The 20,588-nt window shown below is 43.2% G+C and overlaps 1 protein-coding gene across 1 annotated transcript; it reads right to left on the reverse strand.

Annotated features, from left to right (window-relative positions):
* Window positions 1–1,511: 1,511 nt before the first annotated feature.
* On the reverse strand, window positions 1,512–19,071 carry LOC143433006 (nuclear receptor subfamily 2 group E member 1). The gene is made up of 9 exons (XM_076910046.1): window positions 19,035–19,071; window positions 16,800–16,880; window positions 16,118–16,279; window positions 4,006–4,132; window positions 3,504–3,711; window positions 3,082–3,201; window positions 2,659–2,898; window positions 2,110–2,191; window positions 1,512–1,765 (listed from the first exon to the last, which is right to left on the reverse strand). The coding sequence occupies exons 1-9, from the start codon at window positions 19,069–19,071 to the stop codon at window positions 1,512–1,514; spliced, it is 1,311 nt and encodes a 436-aa protein (XP_076766161.1).
* Between the last annotated feature and the right edge of the window lie 1,517 nt (window positions 19,072–20,588).

Consider the following 20,588-nt stretch of genomic DNA (forward strand, 5'->3'; position numbering starts at 1 on the left):
TTTATAATTTCATTTTAGTTATCCGCTGTTTCCATACGTATATATACGGATTCGTATAAATCATTTGTATGCTAAGTAATTCTTACACGTACGTATGTATACGTATAAAACATTGTGTCTGTTCTATAAAATGAAAAAATTCCTTTTTTACAACAAATGTATTAATGCCAGTGAATATCGAATACACTGTAGTAACAAATACGATCGTGTATCAAGTGAAGTCACTCATAACTTTAAAACAATTATACATTATTATAGTATATATTGTAATACAAGATACAACTGTTAAATTACAATTATAATAACACTTTGATAATACTATCTACAAATGTGGAAGAGGAAGTAAGTACGTACATTGATATGTGTGAGATGCCGATAAATACGTTTAAAAAATATATCGTATAAATAATTTAAATATATATCACATGAATCACAAGGAAAACGTGTAATTGACTATGTAAATAACCATTAATTAACGTTCTATTATTAAGGTATTTACAAATTAGTAGAATATCCGTTACTTATGAAAGTTTATTCCCATTACGGGATCAGTTTTTACTCTGAAAATTATGTTTGCCTCGTATAGAAAATGAATGTAAAATTTGTTACTAACGATTCGCTTGGCTAATGAAGGGTGTCTTCTATTTATTGAGCTATTAATTTCGATTCCTCGATCGACCTAAACGAATTGTCAAGATTAATATCAACAGTGAATAAATGAAAATTCAACAGCTACGTAAATCTTGCTTATAAAGCAATCAAATTTCAGAAGAAACGAAGAATAATGAACACTAGATTCACCTTTCCTCGAAGATTCAACATCTCGAAGAGCGTGCTTTGTACACGGCAGTATCGTCGTAAAAAGTATTACGGAAACATAAACCGTGATGGCCATTTCTTACAAACGTTGTACGAGTAACACTCTCACGAACTCCTAAGCTACCAAACGGTATCTTACAGTTTATTACGATTACGGTTTTCTAAAAACCCCAGGTCCTATGATCACAAAAGGGGGACAAAAAAAAAACGAAATTTATACCTACTGCGAATTATACAAAATCATAACTAATAAAGCTTTACAAATATTCGTTCGTTATAATTAAAGAGCTTAGAGCAGGCGTAGGCGACCTTTTAAATTGAGTTTAAAATTGATCTGTCGCATCCCTGTATTTTTTTATCCACTAATTGGATCAATGAGACAATGTAGTTTATATAAGAATTTTCCATATAAACATCACTCGTTCTAGGGACTCAATTTTCAAACAAATATCACGCGACACCTTCATCCCCTAAGCCCTTCAATCCGTCCAACTGAATGTCGCTTCAAGGTCAGCGAAGATTTATCGATCTCTCGCGAAAAGGCGAGCGATCTTTCGTAGTTTTTCAGTCTCTGGCTGCGAGCTTTTTAAAAACTCGTTTCACCACCGACGATGGCTCGTTTAAGCTGTCGGAAAGACGTCGAAAAGCCAGAGGAAACGTTCACGTACGCGTTGGATACTGCTTAACAGGCCTCAGTTGGTGTGCCCTTTCATTTGGTACATGTCGACCAGCAAACGAGAAATGGGAATTTCGCCTATGGTTTCGTGGAAGAACAGACGCTCGACCAATTTCGGGAAGACGGACGTCAAACGACCGACCACGTGCATCAACGTCCCGCTTCTGCCCGGTTGCCGTTGATAACGCGACTTCGTGTAATCACCCAGGATGCATTGAGCCTGATCTTGCAACATTTTGATCGACTCGCTGGCGTGAAGCCCCTCTGTTTCTGTCGGGTGCGTCATTTACATTGAGCTCGCGATTATCGAGAAATATTTATTTGACGTACATTTCGAACAGATGCAATTTCAACCTCGAATCGTCAAATATATCTTCAATTTAAATGATTTAAATGAAAGTTAATTTTGTAAGCAGTTTAGTTTTCTTTTTCTTTTTCATGAAAGTAATTGTTTCAGAAAATCCCTTCTCTTTCGAGAATTCTCGCATGTATTTGTTTAACTATATTGAATTATAAGTTGAGAAAAGATTGTGTATATTATAATTAGATTTGCATGAACGTGTGTGTGCACGTGTTTTGTATTTTATGTTGAAATATTTGTGAAATTTTCTTACCTGGAGTGAACAGCGCTACCGCTTTCATACATCCCCATTCGCTCATGTCTGGTGAGAGTTGTCTAAAACGGCATATCGTATCCTGAAGCATAAATGTATCGTACGTAAGTCTACGATTTTTCTTTACCAAAATTCGTTCTTTTATATTGCTACATTTCTTTAAATTGTGATTAACCGCAAGTTATTCAGCCAGACGTAAGTAGATTCAGCTAGTTGGACACAGCCAGCGGCGTCTGGCTGAATCGTCGTGCAATCTGAAGTAACTATAGTTTTAATATTTTTGTATTAAAAATATGATTTTACGAGTAAAACAAAAAATTACTTGAAAAGAAGAAGATTTTGCAATTAGCAAGAAAATGAATAACGCTTCTATGATTAATAGTTGTTGGAATATAAAGAACTGTTTCAAGCTTTAAGATTCAAAGCCTGGCAAAACGATTACTTCTCTCCTATATTTCTCTAAAATATAACGTATGAAATGAAATCTCAGATATCCAATGCAAAATGAAATTACAAATGTTAAAATATCGCGACGATTGGGTTAATTACTTGGATTGTATTTAATTGTTGACTCGTTGTAGCCTCGTCCGGTAATCTTGCCCTCACTTGCTCGTCCTCCAATAAGCCAGTAATGTTCCAAGACACGGACCACTGTGCTAGATGAAGGAGGAAAAGCTGCGTCCAGGATCCCTCGAGTAACAGTAACTGATCGTTCTTTGAAAGAGACTGGAACAGTGGTAGACAGCAAACCCATCTTACAGCCATGAACAGTAAACGGGCTGTAGTTTCCTGAAATACATAAATAAATATTGTTTCTGAAATTTTCTAGCGCGTTCACAATGCACAGTAGAATATTAGATGATATTTTAAGATATCACGAACAATAATAAAGTTCAAAGAAGTGTTTTGTGAATTACTAGATCAACTTTATTATTTCAACTGTTTTAATTAATTCCTGGTATAATTTGCTACCTGTAATAGCTCTCGCGTCGGATTGGCATTTGGCAGAGTCCCCGTGGAAGTGTGACTAGTTTCCGTTTGTTCCAGAGAGTATTCCGTTTCCGATTGCAACGGCGCATTCCATACGAGTTCCTTGCGAATAGAGATGCAAATACATTTCAAAATATAAACGACACGATCGTTTAATCTTTATATTTGTATACTAAATTGCAAACAATTTCGCTGCTTATTGTATACGAACAAATTCCATTGTATCTGTTTGTCCCATAAAAAGCTAATTTCGCGGCAACGAACTCGAAACGAGGGGCGAAAGGACACGACAAAGCCGTGTCGTGGATCGTTCAGTTTCAGTTTGCCGCGTGGAAACGGACAGATTTGTGGGTTATAAAGTTTTCGAGGGGGGAATCACCAGAAAATCGGAGAGAATTACTTACCTGGCATTGCTCCGCGGACATTAGTATCTGGAGAAGGGGTGGTTGTGGCGTTAGGGCGACGCTCGAGGACGCCGAGTAGAAGGTCGTAGCTGATGGAGAATGGGGCAGAGCCAACGGCGCTGGGGACGAAGAGGAGTCCTCTGGTGGTTTCTGTACCAGTGCCACTGGTCGTGGATAGGGCGAGAACCTTTGGTCGCACCTGAACTTTCTGCACATATTATCCTTAGCGTCCTTTTATTTGAGTAGTTATCGAGATCTAACTACTAGGTGTACAGTTTTAATATTAAGATAATTCATTGTTGGATACAATAAAATTTCAGATGATTGAAGTTTTTCCAAGGTAACGTTACTTTCTTACTGTGTGTGTGATGTTTGATTTAAACAAATATTTCTTTAGTGTTATTGAGAGACGCTTATTTGAAATGGTAAGTAGCGTAGTTATAATATATAGTAGCACAGCTGTAAATTTGTAGCACAGTTTTGGTAAGAACTTTATACACACCTTTGCTGGAGGAGCACGTAAGGGGAACCAAGACCAGCCCTTAATCGATCGCTGTGTAAAGGTGGCGCGATCGATGACTGTTGTTGATGTTGCTTTGGTTTCCTTGGACCTCGCTCGTGTTGCACCGCTAAACAATTACAAGAGGAATTTAGATTATTTTTCTATTCAATTTTCTTTTATGAAGAATATTAAATTATTATAACGTGGAACTGGTTGACAGTATTTTTAACTCTCCAATTGCTGTCCAGTAAAATATTTAGAATGTAACTTGTAATATTCTACCGTGATTCTTGGTACATAGTGTTTAATATTTGAAATATACCTTCGATACGATCGCAAGTGATCTCTTAATGCCAGAGTATCGCCTTGAACGATTCTGTCGACGCCACTCAAGCGTCTAATGAGGGGAGCAAAAAGGAGCGCGTAGGATTGAATGCGGGGTTGTAAATTCCTTTAAATAGGATGAATTATATCACAAAAGTATCAATTATACGTCGGAAAATTGTAAATGAGAATTACAGTGGATTAGAATAAATTATTTGCGTGCGTAATTCAATGGAACTGTAGTCTGAATGGTGATTGTCAGTGTGAGTGCATGACTGATTAAGAGCTACGATCTGAGCGATAGAAATTGCATGCCGAGCGAAGTGTTTCTGTTATTATTGCATAGAACTATGCAAGTAGAACGTAGTAATGTCTCTATTCGTTACCTTTCTCTAATATAAAGAGATTTAACATATAAAATGACTGTTTATTTATCGCATACCCCACTGTGTATCTCCACAACCCCTAAAGTAATCTAAAGAAGACGAATTCATCTAAAATTGTATCTTCCCGCACAAACAATTAAGTCTTCCACCCCCACCTCCAGGTAGAAAATAACCTCGCCTTGTCCACGAGATCCTAATCTCACCCCTACAAGCGTCATCCGCCAACAAAGCAACCCTCGCGTCCATCCGTCTCAAAGAGGAGCGCCTTAGAAATCAAACTATTCAACGTCGTCCAATCAACCCTACCACGATCTTCCGCTTCGTTCGCGCGCCAAGAAAGGTCGCGTCACACTTTTCACGATCGCACCCCCCTCCCGCCTCCAACCTCTTTCACCAAATTATAAAAAAAAAATAAAGGGAATGTAGAGAAAAAAAAGGGCGAACTCGTTCTCGAACGCGCGATCTGTGATCACAAATCATCCGACGAGATAGAACGGTCCCTCGCTCGATCTCCCGACGCGGTCTCCTATTAATATCGCCTAAGAACTTAACTGTGGGAGCGAAAAAGTCCGCGCAGGTTGCGCGGAATTGGGATCAGGGGTAGGGAACGGTGTACGGCCTGTTCGAGATGTACGAGCTGTATTCCTCGTGGCCCGGTTGGCGGGGCGGAATAGCGGTAGATAGGTCGAATAGTACGCGTTTGGGGGTGGGTTTGAATCCGTCGAGAGGAAAAGAGATGGAGAGAGCGGTGGGAGGGGTGCACAGGGTGGAACGGGTGGGTGAAATGCGGTGGCTGGCCGGGCGTCAGCTTCCACGGGGTCTCCTTGTCAAGGCATCGTCAGGGTGGAAAGAGAGTGGTAGACGCGGAGGGCAGGTTGACGGAGGAAGACAGGATCCTCGAGCAGACACGGGTGTACACACGTTGAAATATGTAGAGGACGTGGGGGTGTACGCGTATGAGGGAGACAAAGGTAGTGGAAGACGGAGAGGTAGAGGGAGAGAATGGAACTGCAACTGGGTGGCAAGCACATCATCATTAATGAGGCTGAGCGGATAGCAGCCGTGGATTCCCACGTTCGCACTGGCGTCGCAATATCTGCGCTTTATCCGACCTCTCGCAGTGCCATTGGCGACGTAAGTAGTATATCGTTCGCCGATCCGCTTGACGATGGGATCGCGTGCGTGGAACTCGAGAGGAACCGGTCGCGTTTCGAGGAAGGTCACAGCTCGGGGGGTTGGGAACGGGGTCTTTTGTTACGGGGACAATTAGCAGTCTCCAGCTGATTTTCATCTTGGGGAATGCCTTTCGCGTTGATTGTGTATCGCATGGTCGGGAGGTTCGCGTGGCGTTCGACGAATAAAGTGTGGGAGTCAAAGTGCTGCTGCGAGCGTGAAACGCCTTTTAATGGCGTGGTTCGTTCACGTTTGCTGGGATCCCAGGTGCATCTGCATCTGAATTTAAACGTATTAAAATACGGGTTTCATCGTTGGTATTATATTATATTTTTATCTATGGTTCCTTTAGATTTGTATCATTTATTTTCTACTGTGTTTATTTAATAAAGTGGTCTAAAGAAAACCCACTAATTGACAATTTAGAGCTTTGATCGGAGAACGGTATTAACCTCTTTCGTAGTGGAATAAATTAACCCGTTTTGAGAGTTATCTCTTTCCAAAATATATTAATAGGAGATGTGAAAGTACGGTTCTGATCGAGCAACAAATCGAAATGGAAATTGAAAAAAATTGAACGCGACGAAGTACAAAATTGAAATAGATCGCATACCTAATGCGTACTCAATTATAAATGTGTTGGAACGGTTCGTTAAAAATACCTGCTACTCTTAAATCAATTACCAGTTCGAAACGATACGTTTTGTAAGCAGAAATACAACGTGCATCCAATTAGCTATAAAGTAAGGCGAGGTGAAATCCGCTTCGGGTCTGTTTGCTTTATCGTCGACTAAATTGTCCGTGCATCGGAACAGGCACAAATATTATTATTTTCCGAGAGTAATAATTGTTTTTTCATCGGAGAATTTTCAGCCGGGGGAAAAACCAGCGAGAGCCACGTGCTTGTTTGCTTTGTAAGCAAAGCTCCTCGCACGCTACGCGCAGCCGAGATATTAGAATATAAAATTCATTTTTAAAAGTGTTCTTCCTCTTTTTTGTCGGACTGTTTCTCGGTACGTTGTGTCAGCTTTTACACTACTGGTAACAACGTAAAAATATTTAAATTTGATTGTTAATGCCCGACAGATTATCACGTTTTACGTCAGCGTTCAGAATAATTGGTTAAAAGACAGCAGAAATAGAATAATTAAATGTAACTTTTAAATTTGCTACGTGAAATATCCTTGAAATAAAATAAATGGATTTTCTTATCGAATAATCTAACAATCAATGAAATTCGTTCAGATGTACCTTAAAGAAGTTTCCTTCGATATTACCTAAGGGAATTAAAGACTGTCGAACATTTAAATATATTTTAAACGATATGCGATTGTAATACGACTAAAATTGAAAATATAATAATTAGTTACAAGGACAATTCGTGTAAATCACGCAGATCGTACGTTACTTTTCTTATCGTAAGCAGGAGTGTTTTTTACTTCGCATGCGCTAAATTATAGAGCGAGGACTTTTTCTTCTTTTTTATAAAGCGTACCTATCCTTTGGTCTTAACATATTAATCAGTAATCAGAAAAATAGATAGTTGCGATTTAATCTCAGATATTTTTAAAAATCTTCATTTTCTAAATTAACATCATTTTTATATGGTCCAGCAAACATCACCAGTTCAGCAAACATTATTACTTACTTTAGCAAGGCTTGCAACAGCCACATAAGATATATAATAATATACAATAGCCGAATAAAATTAAATTAAAAGAAAAATAAAATACACAATACACGTGTACGTGAAATTAAATTGGAAAAGAAATGAAATTAATAGATAAAATCGTACCCCAGAATAGATGAGGCGATTTAATGATGCCTCGCACGAGAAACACCAGCGATAAATAAAGAACACGTCAATCAACGGTTCGAATATCCACGAAAAGTGGTCGCACGCAAGAATTCGCGCGCAGACGGACATCGTTGATCTCCGTCGCGGAACAAACCCCCAATTTCAACCCCGACGTTCGTGTCTCGACGGATCTGGGTAGCTAGAGGAGCGCACGTTCCTCTTAATTCACCGGGACAATTTTTCGCCCAGTATGGAGGGCGAGGGGGGGCTTAAGGGGACGATTTTCGAGTACGTGCGTGCTCGCGATCCGGACGTCGAATGGACGCGGGGATTTAGGATCGCATGCGCTGGAATGGACCGCGCCCTGTTCCCTTTTCATCCACCCGCTCTCTCTCTTTCTCTCTCTCTCTCTCGTCCACCCTGATTCGTTCCCTCTCTTTCCATCATCCCCTATTTCCCTCGCGTCTGGTTCCGTCCCGCTTTGCCAGCGAACGATGCTACATCCAGTGCACACAGAAGCCACGAGCCAGCGTAATACTCGCGTGCCACGTGTGGTCCACAATGCGAGTTCCCACAGTTGAGTGGCGTCGGGCTATGTACGCGCGACGCGGCCAGGTTAGGCGTTCGCGCTCTCCCATTCATCCTGGGGGTGAACGGGACGGAGGAGGATGACCGCTGGTAGGTCACGCGACGAACGGAGCTGGAGGATGCGAGCATTTGGGTTAGGCCGATAAGACGAGGGACAGCGGGCGAAGGAGCGGAGGCTTCGAAGGAAAAGGGAGCAACGGGGGGTGGTGTTTCGGGGACGGTCTCCCCTGGAGCAGTGAAGATGAATAAATTTCTAGCTGCGAATGAGACGGATTAGAGACGCAGGGAAATAATGTAATCGAATCGTATTAGGATTATACATCATATTATCCTATCATATTATCATTGGGGATCTTTATACATTGTAGACTATATAATATAACTTGTTTATTCTCTTACCATAAGCAATTTGTATTAGAGACTTGAAATGAAGCTTTGCTTTGTTGCAGACAAAATTTGAGTACAATAAAGAACGAAATGGTTACTATAAAATAACGAATTCAAGGTATCAATTGATAGCAAGATCAAACTAAGCGGATCAACAGTCTTACGATAGAACTAGAGCCGAATTAAACGGAAACTCGATTAAATGAAATTCCTCACCCTCTCCCGGAGTAGTCTAAAAAGAGTACTCGAAAGTGGAGTGGCAAAAGTGGACGAACAAGCGAAAGAAGCGGACGGGAAGGAGGTGAGGAACGGCGCGGGAGAGCGAACGGTAAAAAAGCAAGCGGATAATGCGGCACAAGTGTACCAAGTGACAGACATGGTCGTAGAACGGGAGCACGTGATGCACGTACGTATACGCGGGTTGGGGGAGTAACGAAGTTCGAATGGGCGCCGCGGTGCCGTGCGCGCGACCCTCCCGTGGATGTGCACCCTTGCGTGGGGTCGGTGCTCACACGGGCCATGGATCACGGTGGCTCACACTCTCTATCCTGCTAAACGGTAAACCGATCTGTGAACATTTCAGCAGTCAGCGATCTCGAAGGCTAATCCTCGAGTGAGTGGGGTTGATACATCGACTACCACTACCACCACCGCCGTCGACGGCCTCGCCTTCACCACCGTCAGCATCGCCATCAACGTTTCCGTGCCGACGATTTTAGCCGATTGGAGGGGCCGAATTCGCGATTCGTGTGTCGGACCCGCGTGTACGACGCGCCCGTACACGTGTTACCACTCCCGATAGATTCATATGGTCCCCGCGCGTGTATGTAACAAACGGTGTAAGGGCGCGAGGGTGTGTTGGGCGCGACGGATGCCGGAAAAGGGTGCCGACCCTGTGAACCTGTTTCCTGTCCTTCGAAAAATACTATGCGACTGTACATCGCCGCGTCGGGGACATCGAAGAGCTTGTTCGCGTTTACCGTGTTTTCGAAGCCCAGCTTCGAGATGTGCGAGCGCATCGAGGTGTTGCTGGTAGAAGAGTGCATCGTTATATTGGCGCAATGGTTTGATGAGATTGAATGTCAGATTTTAATAGATGTAATTTTATGACAGGTAGCTTGAGTGTAAATAGAAGTAGGTTTGTTTGGTTGAAACCTTCGAGGGAACTGAGCTTGATGTAACAGACCTTCTAATTACGATAAGGATTTTAACTACTTTAAATCATTTTAGATACTTGTATGAATATCTATTCAGTGATCTATCATATGAGGTTTTCTGAGAAAATAAGAGAATATTCTTTTAAATCGATGCAGTTAAAAATACTATTCGTCTCCTATATTATTGACTTATACTACTGCCTTTTTGGGGTATAACGTTATACTGTTAGATTCAAGCAGTAAGATGGCAAATGATTGTGTGTTAACTAATGTTCTATCAAAGAAAAACGAGTACAGCTTCTAACGGAACCTGTACAAAAGTATTACAACTTGATTTACAAAAAATAATGTTATTTAAAAATATTTAATCTTGTATTTTCGTACAAGAGAGCTATAAGTTTCGGTGCGAAGGGATGAGATAAAAGTTGTCTGTAATATTAAACTTTATGTTCCACGCGATACACACGGCATTAGTAGAATCTGATCTGTTGTCTCTCCCGGAAATTGTTGCCCGATCTATGACCCGAGTAGGTATGTATGTTATGCAGATTAACAGAGGAGGGACAGCGCGTGACATTTCACATATGTTTAAATGAGATGATCAATGATTAATGGACTGTCCAACAGGATTATGTGTCCAATAGGACCCTGCATAAAGGACCTGTACACGGAGATTCGTAGTTGCATAAATTCAGGCACAAATCAGTTGTCCCAGCGTGATTATGTTATCTACATTACGAACTCTGTGCAACTACAACTTGCACAAAAAATGCATTGAACCTAACACGTAAATTAATGAAATACTTTGAAATATCTCTAGATACTATGATCTACAAACATGTTATCCCTAGAACACAAACTCTATCGTTTACAAATGGGGATGTTCGAATAGATTGACGACGTATTCGTACAGCGTGTTTAAGCGACCAGGTAGATAGAAAACCATATGAATCTTTGCTTAAAAATTCAATGTTACCTGTATTACATAGTAATCACTCCATTTTGACAAGTTTTCAACTACGCAACGTCCAAATGATACGATATTAAGATAACTCTAATATCCCCTATCCAAGACATAGGGTTACTATATATCCAGCTTCATCGATAAGTCCACTAATAGTTCCTAACTCAAGAACAACCCTCCCTCTCCTCTCAATTTTCCTTACAGCTCCACACTGTCAACCCTTTAATTCCCAGCGACGCTACAAAACTGTGCATTCATCGTCGCCTTTCTTCGTCGGGGCGGTCTGAAATGGGGTGCTTGGATAGAGCAGTCCTCGTACGCCGACGGACGCGTATCACCTCGCGAGATGCGTAAGCTCGCGGATGGCGATTCCCGTGGCTCTGTGAACCGTGTCCATGGCAGGCTCTTCCGGGCGTTAGTATGACAGGTGACGATCAAAGCCTGGCTTAGCGCAACGACCCGTTCCGTCCGCACACATCACGCGTCCCACCGCAAGAGGGAGACCGTCCGTTTCGCTGTCTTCCTCTTTTCACCCTCGCGTCGACCCGCTTCCACCCCCGTCTCACTTCACTCGGATCCCGCTTTACAGTTTACCGTTTATGTGGATGGATTGATGCTGCCGGCCGCGTGTACGGCACGCCTCGCTTCGTTGCGTTACCAGCCGTCCACTCCCACGCGGCGCCCTACCATCGTTCTCTCACCCCTGCCGTCGATGGTTTCCCGCCTCGCGTCCGTCTTTCCTCGTTGGCGATCGGTGGTCGACGCGAGCACGCGGTCGAACGATCGCCCTGCGAAACGGCATCGCCTTAGGCTCGCTACTTTTCACCGTCCTTCCCCTTTTTTCGGCTCCTCGAAACGGTTCTGCTCTCCGCCTGGAAGGGAAGCTCTGCGGGCGTCCAGACACGCGCTCTGTGGCTTCCTCGCGAGGACTTCTCGGTGACCACAGCTGGCAGGCTTGTTGACTGTTTCGCGATTTTCAAGAAAGTCACTGACAGTGCGAAGATATCGTAAAGCAGACATCTCAAAGTATACGATGAAATGTACAAATTGATGCGCAATATAATCGTTTGTTGTTGAAACAGAGCTGATAGCGATCGCCTTTCCTGTTTGTCGATAGAGGAGTTCGATTTTCGAACGAACTTGGGTCAATTCGTAATCTTTCTTCTGAAGATGTTTCACTGAGATGCATCGTGTCGCGAGATGCTTCGAAACTTGTTAAAAATAAATCTCACGTCGATGGTAACGTTTGTATTTCGTTTGAAATGAAAACGGAAGCTAGATCGAACCGTAGTATCGCTCAGCGGTCGAAGTCATTCCAATTATTTCCTTCGCTACGGACGCGGGAAGCGCGAACGCTGGAAAGTTATCCTGGAAACGAAGTATCGGAAATAATCCTGATTTCCAACCGGCGAAAGGGGCAAACACGGGGGCGGCCTGGGTTTAATTCCGGTTCAAAGTGCTTGGGTTACTTCCAGAAAGGGTGGCTTCGAATTATGAACGGAAACAAAGAGATTTAAACTTGGAAGTTGCGGGCCGCGATCGATTGGGCATGAAACGAGGCGAAGTTCGAGGATTCCAAGGGCCTAGCCGCGATTCGAATGTGTACACTGGAAATTATGTTGACCGTACGGCCGGCTGGGACTAATTGCAACGGGCTCGTTTATTTCGTTTTAACAAGTCAAGACTTGATCTAGCGCGCTTTGCTGTTAATTGAAAAGCTTCGTTGCATCCTATCGGATTAACACGAATCCATATCGGATAGTATCGAAACGTACATACTAAATATATCTCCAATTTCGCAAATTCTTAGGTCGAACGAAAATATTTCATATTTTCGGTAATTTAAATTCAAGACACATACTAGATGAAGCTAATTGACGATAAAAGACAATTTCAATTATTGCGAAAGTCTATGTGCCATTTGCAACAAGATTCGAATATCAAGCGAACGAGAACCTCGAAAAAGACAGAGAAGAAAATTGGCAAATCAAAATCAGGCGAGCAGAGTCACTCGTGGTGCATAATTCTTTGAAAATTCGCGAGATGAAACGGAAGCCTCCTCTGCGGAAAGCGGATAGAAGACAGCTCGCCATGGGTCCCACTCTCTTTCCCTTTACAAGTTACAAATCCGACGCGGTAAGCCGCTTGGTAATCTTCTGATATCGTTTAACGGCATATTTCGCGAAATATACGGGTAGCTCGGGTCTGCGCGCGGCCGCCGGGGCATTTCGTCGGCAAGGTAGACGGGCAGAGCTAGTGACACCGCGGGAGGGACGAATTTCCCGTGGGGGTGGGCGCTGGTACACGCTGGTGCGAGGGGTTAGAGATCTCCGGGTTGTTAGGCGGCCGGATGATTGCACGCCTGCGGCGGCGCTTCGCGAAACGGCGGGCACCGCATACATAATATATACCACTTACCCGGTGGTCACCTACGTTTTATGGACGCCTCACAATGTTTCGTTGGCGCGCAGTGGTTGAAAGTACCGAGGCGAGAGTTCAATTCTAGATAAAGCTTCGTCGGATGGCTCCTTGTTGACTTCGATTGCAACATTTCATCGAGACTTGGAAATCTCTCAAGGATTGGATCTTGTCTAGAAGTCATCGGACACTCGCGAAATTCAAAACGAAAAATTCATTTTTAATGAGACTTTGGGAAAGAACAATTTGCTCTCTTAAAAGTATCAGTTTCTTCCAATAATTTTAGCCACCTTCGAACCGCTCGATAATTGCAAGAATCACCTGCGTTACTTCGTCTGATAGAATAACACGCAATCCCGTTCGTGTGTAAGAATCTCACCCCCGTCGCCTTCGCGAGTACAGCTAATTTCCAAGAAACTAAGAGCAGCCAGTGAAAGGGGTCTCGCAATGAGCAGACGCCGGTGCGTTTTCGCGGATGATGACCGTGAAAGGGGGCAAATAAACGAGAGGGACTGAGAGTGAGAGAGAAAGAGGGAGTGAGACGGTGGTAAGGAGTAAACGCAAGAACGCGAGGCTCACCTCACCCCGTGTGAAGTCTCCTTAACGTTAGGAAGCTCTGCCACTAATTGAATCTCCTCTCTTACTCGCGTCTGGAGCCTCAGCAACCGCTGGGAACCGGAGCACCCGTCCTGCATTAAACACCCCCGACACCCTGGCCGCCCTCATCCCCATCGAGCGGTCTGGTCCGCCCCTGGCTGCCTTTCTCTTTCGATATGTACCTCCATCTCTCATCCGCCCCTCTTCCGCCCGCTCGTTGCCTTCCTTTGAATATGCTCCACATTTCTTTCCGTGCCTCGCCGCTACATCCCGCCTTTTTCTTACTTCTCGTTCGTATCTCTGCTTCCTCTTATTCACCTGCCCCGTCTGCACTATTTTTCTCGTATTACTGCTCCTTGGGCGAACCTTCCACCGCCCTACGCAGAGATCCCTTTTCATGTTCGCGCTTTACTCGAACATTTTTTGTATTCCAGTTCACGGTTCCTTGGACGCGACCGTTTTTCCTCAGTTTCTGTTTTGAAGTCTCTCCTCGTTGTACAGCCGTTAATTTGATATCCAATTAGGCTTCCGGTTAAGTGATTAAAGTATTCTCGTTGATCAGGTAGAATAACATAAAATTGATCGAACGGTTTACAAAGAGGACAACAAAGTTCGTATTAAATAGATGTTAATTACTGTCCAACTTTTCGTCGAGCACATAGTGTAATGCTACATCGAAAGGAGATTACGCGTTTTCGAGCGATTGATTAATTAAATGGAAATGGCCGGCGACGTTCGTCGAAGGGAATACACACCGGTAACGTGAATGTTGCGGCGGCGTGTCGAGAGGTGGAAACGCGAAGTAATGATCAAGTGAGAGATCATGGAAAAGCGAAACCTGGCATGACGCTGCAAACTTGTTATTGAGCCTTCGCATCCGAGCGATGTCTATTGGGGTCCCTCGTCGTGTCGTCGATTAATAGAGACGCACAGCATGCCGCCTGATAATCGTCTCTCGAAAATGAACTTTCACTAGCGATTTCGTTGCTCTTCATTTTTCTCGCATTTCATCTAATTTCTGCAGTCAAGTGTATTTGACACAAACGAACAGTGGCATTCGACGTGTCAATAGTTCTTTTTTAGTATTAAAATTGATCAGTTTCATTAATCCATGTTGCGATAGAAAGTGAGAAAGTGATAAACAATTTTTATATATTTTTAAATAATAGCGAAATGTATATATGGCGGAACTAAACGTGACCTTCGATGAATCACATGTAAAACCGACGACAAACAGACTGTTTAACCATGATTGCTGTTTTACTAGGTCCGCGACTACGTTTGCTTAGGAAGGTCTGTCTGACCAATAGCCACCGAAGTCACTGTCCTTGCGGCGCATTCGTGGTACGAAAATCTTTGCTCCGTGAAACCACACGAAAATCGCGACGAGAATGTAAATTTAGTCCATTCGAATTTGAGATTCGTTCTCACGTGTTCTAAATAAATAATACATTTACTGGGCGCGACATTCTGAAGAAATCAGAGGAACCTTTAATCTTTGCTGGAAATTCTACTTCGTTTACTAGCGAAATTCGCTGCAAAATGATGGCACATTTTTTCATTGCAAAATTATCGAAGATTTATTTTCAATCGTCGAAGAATAGTATTCTCGAATCTGAGGGAACATTGCCAGAATAAATGATAACGTCCAACCTGTTTGGAAAATATATTTTCTTCCGTGTTAGGTACATTTAGTGTCAAATTGATTTTATTGCGAGGGAAAATTTTACAAATATTTCTAGACGTGCAATCATTTTGTCGCGAATTTACGATTCGATAAAGCATCTGTGTGTACGCGAAAAGAAATGTTTACTAAACAAGCTACATTTGTTAGTATAGCAAAGACAGAAGAAATAGACTGTTCTAGTGTAAACTTCATTCGTTCGAGAGACAAATCAATTTTGTACCGTTATATTCTTTACATCTTCAGATCTTTCTTCCATTTCATCAACGGTCAACTAACAGATTCGATTTTAATCTCGCGTTTGCAAAAGCAGCGACTCCAAAAATTCTCGATCGTTTATGTAAAGACCAAATCGATTGGCGATTACAACGCGAGGATCTATTTCTTTCGTCTCTGCTATAATTAACAATGGGTGTAGAGTCCGCGGGGAGAAAGATAGGCAGTCACAGCCTGCTCAGCTGGGAGCTCTTCGAGGCCCTCCTCTTGACTGGCAAGCACACCATTAGGCCGCTCCCGGTGTCCTATGATATCGTGGCATTCTTTCCTCGCGCGGAATCACACCTGCGATACCGTTTCTATAGGAGACGTCTCTGATCTCACGATTCTATGTAACCATTTACAAGTCTAACCACTCACCGTCCCTGTTCATGTTGGCCTCGAAACACTTGGCGAGCCGACACGCGCGGCACTGGTTCCTGTGCGTCTTGTCGATGGGGCAGCGCCCTTTCATGGCACCCTGGACCTTGCAGATGTACCTGCGATTGCTATGGATGCTCCTCTTGAAGAATCCCGAACAGCCTGTGCACGACAGAAGAAAATGCGTGCATCCTGTTAGAGGAGCGTCGATCGAGTCTTACACACCGACGGACAGGTCGTTGCGTGGATTTAACATTTCTGATATCGCCAAACGATAATATTAAACAATTATACATTTCACGATTTATTTAAAGGCTTTGATGGGTGGAGAAATTGTGCTGCAAGCATGTAAGTTTGAATTTCTGTATTAATTTTTGTTATTAGTATAATTGAATATTGAATAAAATGTAGCGCGATATTTGCACCCTTCAAGCCCTTCGATCATCCAGTTATAGCCAACAAGCGATTTAAACGAATCTACTGGAGGAAATGAAACTGATTAGAGGGTTATCGTGATACTTGAATGTAAACGGGTACTTTTGATCAGCTGTCAAGCGAACTAATCGTTAAACAAAAGCGAATTGTAATCAACGAATCTGTTATCTCTTATAGAGGGTAAATCAATGTTTGCTAAAGCGTTTCTTATGAGAAAAGTTAAAGTACAGAAGAGCTTGATAATTACCGTCGCAACTGTAGATGCCGTAGTGTTTTCCAGAGCTACGGTCACCGCATACCAGACACGGTATATCAAGTAATCTGTCCCCTACAACAGAAATTTACTTAACAAGTGTTACAAATATTTTTTTCGTCTTCTTTTTATATTTTTTGTCTATTCGAAAGTGAACAATCCCTTGCCTTATATTCTTTCCCGTTTTCGTGCCTCGATCGAACTGTGGCCAACAATTAACTGAACGAATGAAACCTCGATTTGTTTCTGATTGTCGCGAATACGTGATTTACATTGAAAATATCGAAATTCACTCGAGTATACTTTTGCTGTTACAATATATAAATCAATTAATTTATACCATTTAATTTGTAGTTTAAATTTAATTTCATTAACAGCTAGACTTTGGTTACATGAAAATTAAGAAATTAATAATCGCGATACGAATGTAACGAAATCGCTACTTTTCAACAAAATCAATGCATACATTCAATTGTGCGAACAAGCGAACGTTCAGAATATGAAAAGCAAAAAATATAAAAAGTTACATTTTCCATGGTTTAATTGTATAAAACAAATTCATTGATTACGATTTTGTGCCTGAAAGGGAATAGTTTCCGGTGAGTCTGACTATGCACAGACATTTCTACTTAAATCTTACTCTATGTTCTTATACACTTGAACAAGATTCTCGCTGAAAATTTCTTCCCCATATTTGTGTTTCACAAATTTAATTTTATCATTCTTAACAGCTTTACAATTGAAATAATACCATTAAGGCGATAAATATATATAAAAAATATAACAAACACTATTCTCTTACATTCACATCCCTGTACAGTCATCGCCTCGATCATAAAAACAGTTAAGATCACAAAAAACACATGTTTCTATATAAATATTTCACTGTGTCGTGCGCGTTCATAATATTTAATTAACCCACATAAAAGAACTGAACGAATACTGAGAAATGAAACGAGGAATTACAAATTAATTCCTATGCGATGTAAAGTACAATCTGAAACTATCGCATTTTAATTTAACAACCTCCGCGCTTGGAATTCTACGGATGAAATTTTTAAGTCCCCGTGGCAAAGGGGTTAAACCGTGCGATTAATCCGGCGCGAAAGGTATCGCGGAGCATTTGTACGTTTGAATTGAAAAAAAAAAACGTGAAAAGCTGGCGGAAAGAGGAGTACGTTTAAGAAAGCGAGGCGGACCGCAAGAAGAGCTCGAGCGTTAATCTGTTCTCCCCCTTTTCGGAGGAACCCTAATCGTCCTAATGATCCGCGGCAAGAAAAACACGGCCATGCCTAAGCCAACCAAAGCTTCCGTTCCTGGCCTGGGGAACCAACCACCTTCTTCTCACACCAAAAACCTACCAACCTAACCCGATCAGAGGAGTTCCTTCAACCTCAACAGATTACCTCTTTTGACGTTTACACATAGCTGCTAGTATCCTACACGTTATGGCTAAAATAATTATAAACAAATAAAGAAATAGTTGATTTTAAAATCGTTTGAAACGTTCGATCTTTTCACTGTCGTAGAGAATTCACGTACACTGCACACTCTAAACAGTACTTAAAAAAAAGAAATATGTGAAAAATTAGCTAAAACTTGACGTATCTCCGTGCAAATGAAACATCAATCAATGTGCACACAAACAAACAATTTTATACCGAAAACATCCACGAATATCAATTCCTCTGTTTAATAACCAACCGGAAATAATTGCTGTTCTATCTCCTCTATTCTAATCTCTGCTCAAACACTAACCCCAAACTGGAAGCTCACAAGTCAACCGTCGAAAGCGAATCCATTTCAGGGCCACCGAACGAGCCTCGACTAGCGATGAAAAATAAACCAAATTCTTCGGGGCGCGAAAAAAAAACCACGACGAAAACTCGTCCGATAACAGAACCGATCGGACGAACCGATTAAGCGCGCACGCAAAGCGGACGGTCGTCGACAGGTCGCAGGTTCGAGTCAGCTGTCGGGTCACGGAGTTGTCGAAACTCGTTCGACGACGATGGACAGCGAAAAGAAGGGAAAAACTGATCTCGTTGCCGATGAACAGAACGAAAGAGAAAAAAGAAAGAAAATAAAAATAAAAACAGAAAGCGAAAGAAAGGACACGCGTGTCACACTGTCTTCTCAGCACTGCGTACCCTCGTCGGGGGCTGGCGAACCACTCTCCTACGTATCACCGTCGAGAAAAGGAAGAGAGGCACGCCTTATAGAACTGACCTGTGCCCATCCTTCGCGACTGATCAAAGTCGAGCATCCCCAGACGGACGACTGGACCGGTGGTCGTTCCGACACGACGCCGAGGGAGTCGCGCAAAGTCTCGAAGCGTTCTCCGTGATGAGGTGGCTTCGAGCCTCGCCGAAGCTACTCATCTCTCGCTGGGAAGGGCGGGTACCCGTGATCGCATTCGTGTTCAGGCTGGCCGTGTCGGTGTGTGCACGATGCGTCTGTCCGCCTGTGCACGCACGTATAGGGGCTGCTGCCCGATTGGCTGTCGGAGTTACCCATCTCTCCTGACCGTAGCCATACTAGCTGGAATCACGGGTCGTTCTTCAACACGCTCGACGTGCTTCTAGGAGAGGGTGCCCGGCCAGGGTGTGGGCGATGCCTAACACACGTACAGAACTTCCTAAACGGCCGCGAGTCGGCGTAGCTATGACGTCGTTGAGCGGATAGCGAAAGTCTCGAACCTCTCGTGTTCTCAACTCGTCGCTCCAAGGGAACTACGTTGGATCGTGCGCCATCAAATATTGAATTCGTGACAATCTTATCCATTTCTGACACTCTTGACATAGCTGCTAAGATGATTTTCCAAATTCCAATGCCTCCAATTTCTTCACGATTACGAGATGGATAATGGTCTTCGATAATGCTCAAAGACAGTTACTTACCTAGCACTGTTAATGTTACGAACATCTTGAATTCGAGCTGAACGTTTCACAAAAATGATCTAACCACAGAGAAGACTGTAAAATCGAGAAACAATTTAATATAAATCGTTTCGCGTATCGAATCTTCTTCCTGGTCACAGTTCGTTCGTTTCCCCTGAACGAAAGTCAAACCGTTCGACTTCTCGCGAACGGAACAGGGGGATAGGGTCGTAACTATCGCTAGGTACGGGTTTAGTCAGGCTATCGCGCGATGTATACCACTTCTTCGATGTGGCTGGTACGTTGGCCTGGTGGTGGTACAGATGAAGAGGGGTCAGAGGAACGTGACAGGGGGGGATAGGTGGGGAATTCCAACGGGCGACTAGACGGCCCGGGGACTTGCTGGCCGAGTGGCTGACGCGACTATAGAGGGGTAGTGCTAGTTAGCCACGGGAAATGCGGGGGCGGCTCCAAAGGCCACGTTGTCAGACGAACGTTACCACCGTGTCATTGGTCGACTCCACCCCTGAGACAGTACAGGGGTGCAGATCTATGTAGCAAGGGTGGATGGGCGTTACCAGCACGCCCATTCGACGATGGAAAAGAGCCAGGATCCCGACGACCAACCACTGCCTCGAGATTAGACCGTCGTCGTAGGTGGCTGATAGGGCTGCGATGCCATTTGTCGACGAGATCCTACGCCGTCGTTTCTTCGGGTTCCTGGCCGACGGGGGTGGTTGGAAATCGACACGATGACGCGAGAATTGCGGCTTGGGCGGAAGAAGGGATGGTAAATGTTAATGCAAATCTCCCTCACTCTCTCTCTCTCTCTCTCTCTCTCTCTTTCTCTAATGCCTGAGTCGTGAAATGAACGTTGCGCTTCCATTCGAGAAAGTTTCTACGC

This window comes from Xylocopa sonorina, chromosome 2, assembly GCF_050948175.1.
Source record: "Xylocopa sonorina isolate GNS202 chromosome 2, iyXylSono1_principal, whole genome shotgun sequence".
In the NCBI taxonomy this organism is placed as follows: Eukaryota; Metazoa; Arthropoda; class Insecta; order Hymenoptera; family Apidae; genus Xylocopa; species Xylocopa sonorina.

Coding starts and splice junctions, on each gene's coding strand:
- LOC143433006 (XM_076910046.1), bottom strand. CDS start 19,071: ATGCTCGACTTTGATCAGTCGCGAAGGATGGGCACAG. Junction 4,133..16,117: donor GGCCAACATGAACAGGGACG/GTGAGTGGTTAG, acceptor GTAATTGTTTAG/CGGTGCAACACGAGCGAGGT. Junction 3,712..4,005: donor TACGTGCTCCTCCAGCAAAG/GTGTGTATAAAG, acceptor TAATATGTGCAG/AAAGTTCAGGTGCGACCAAA.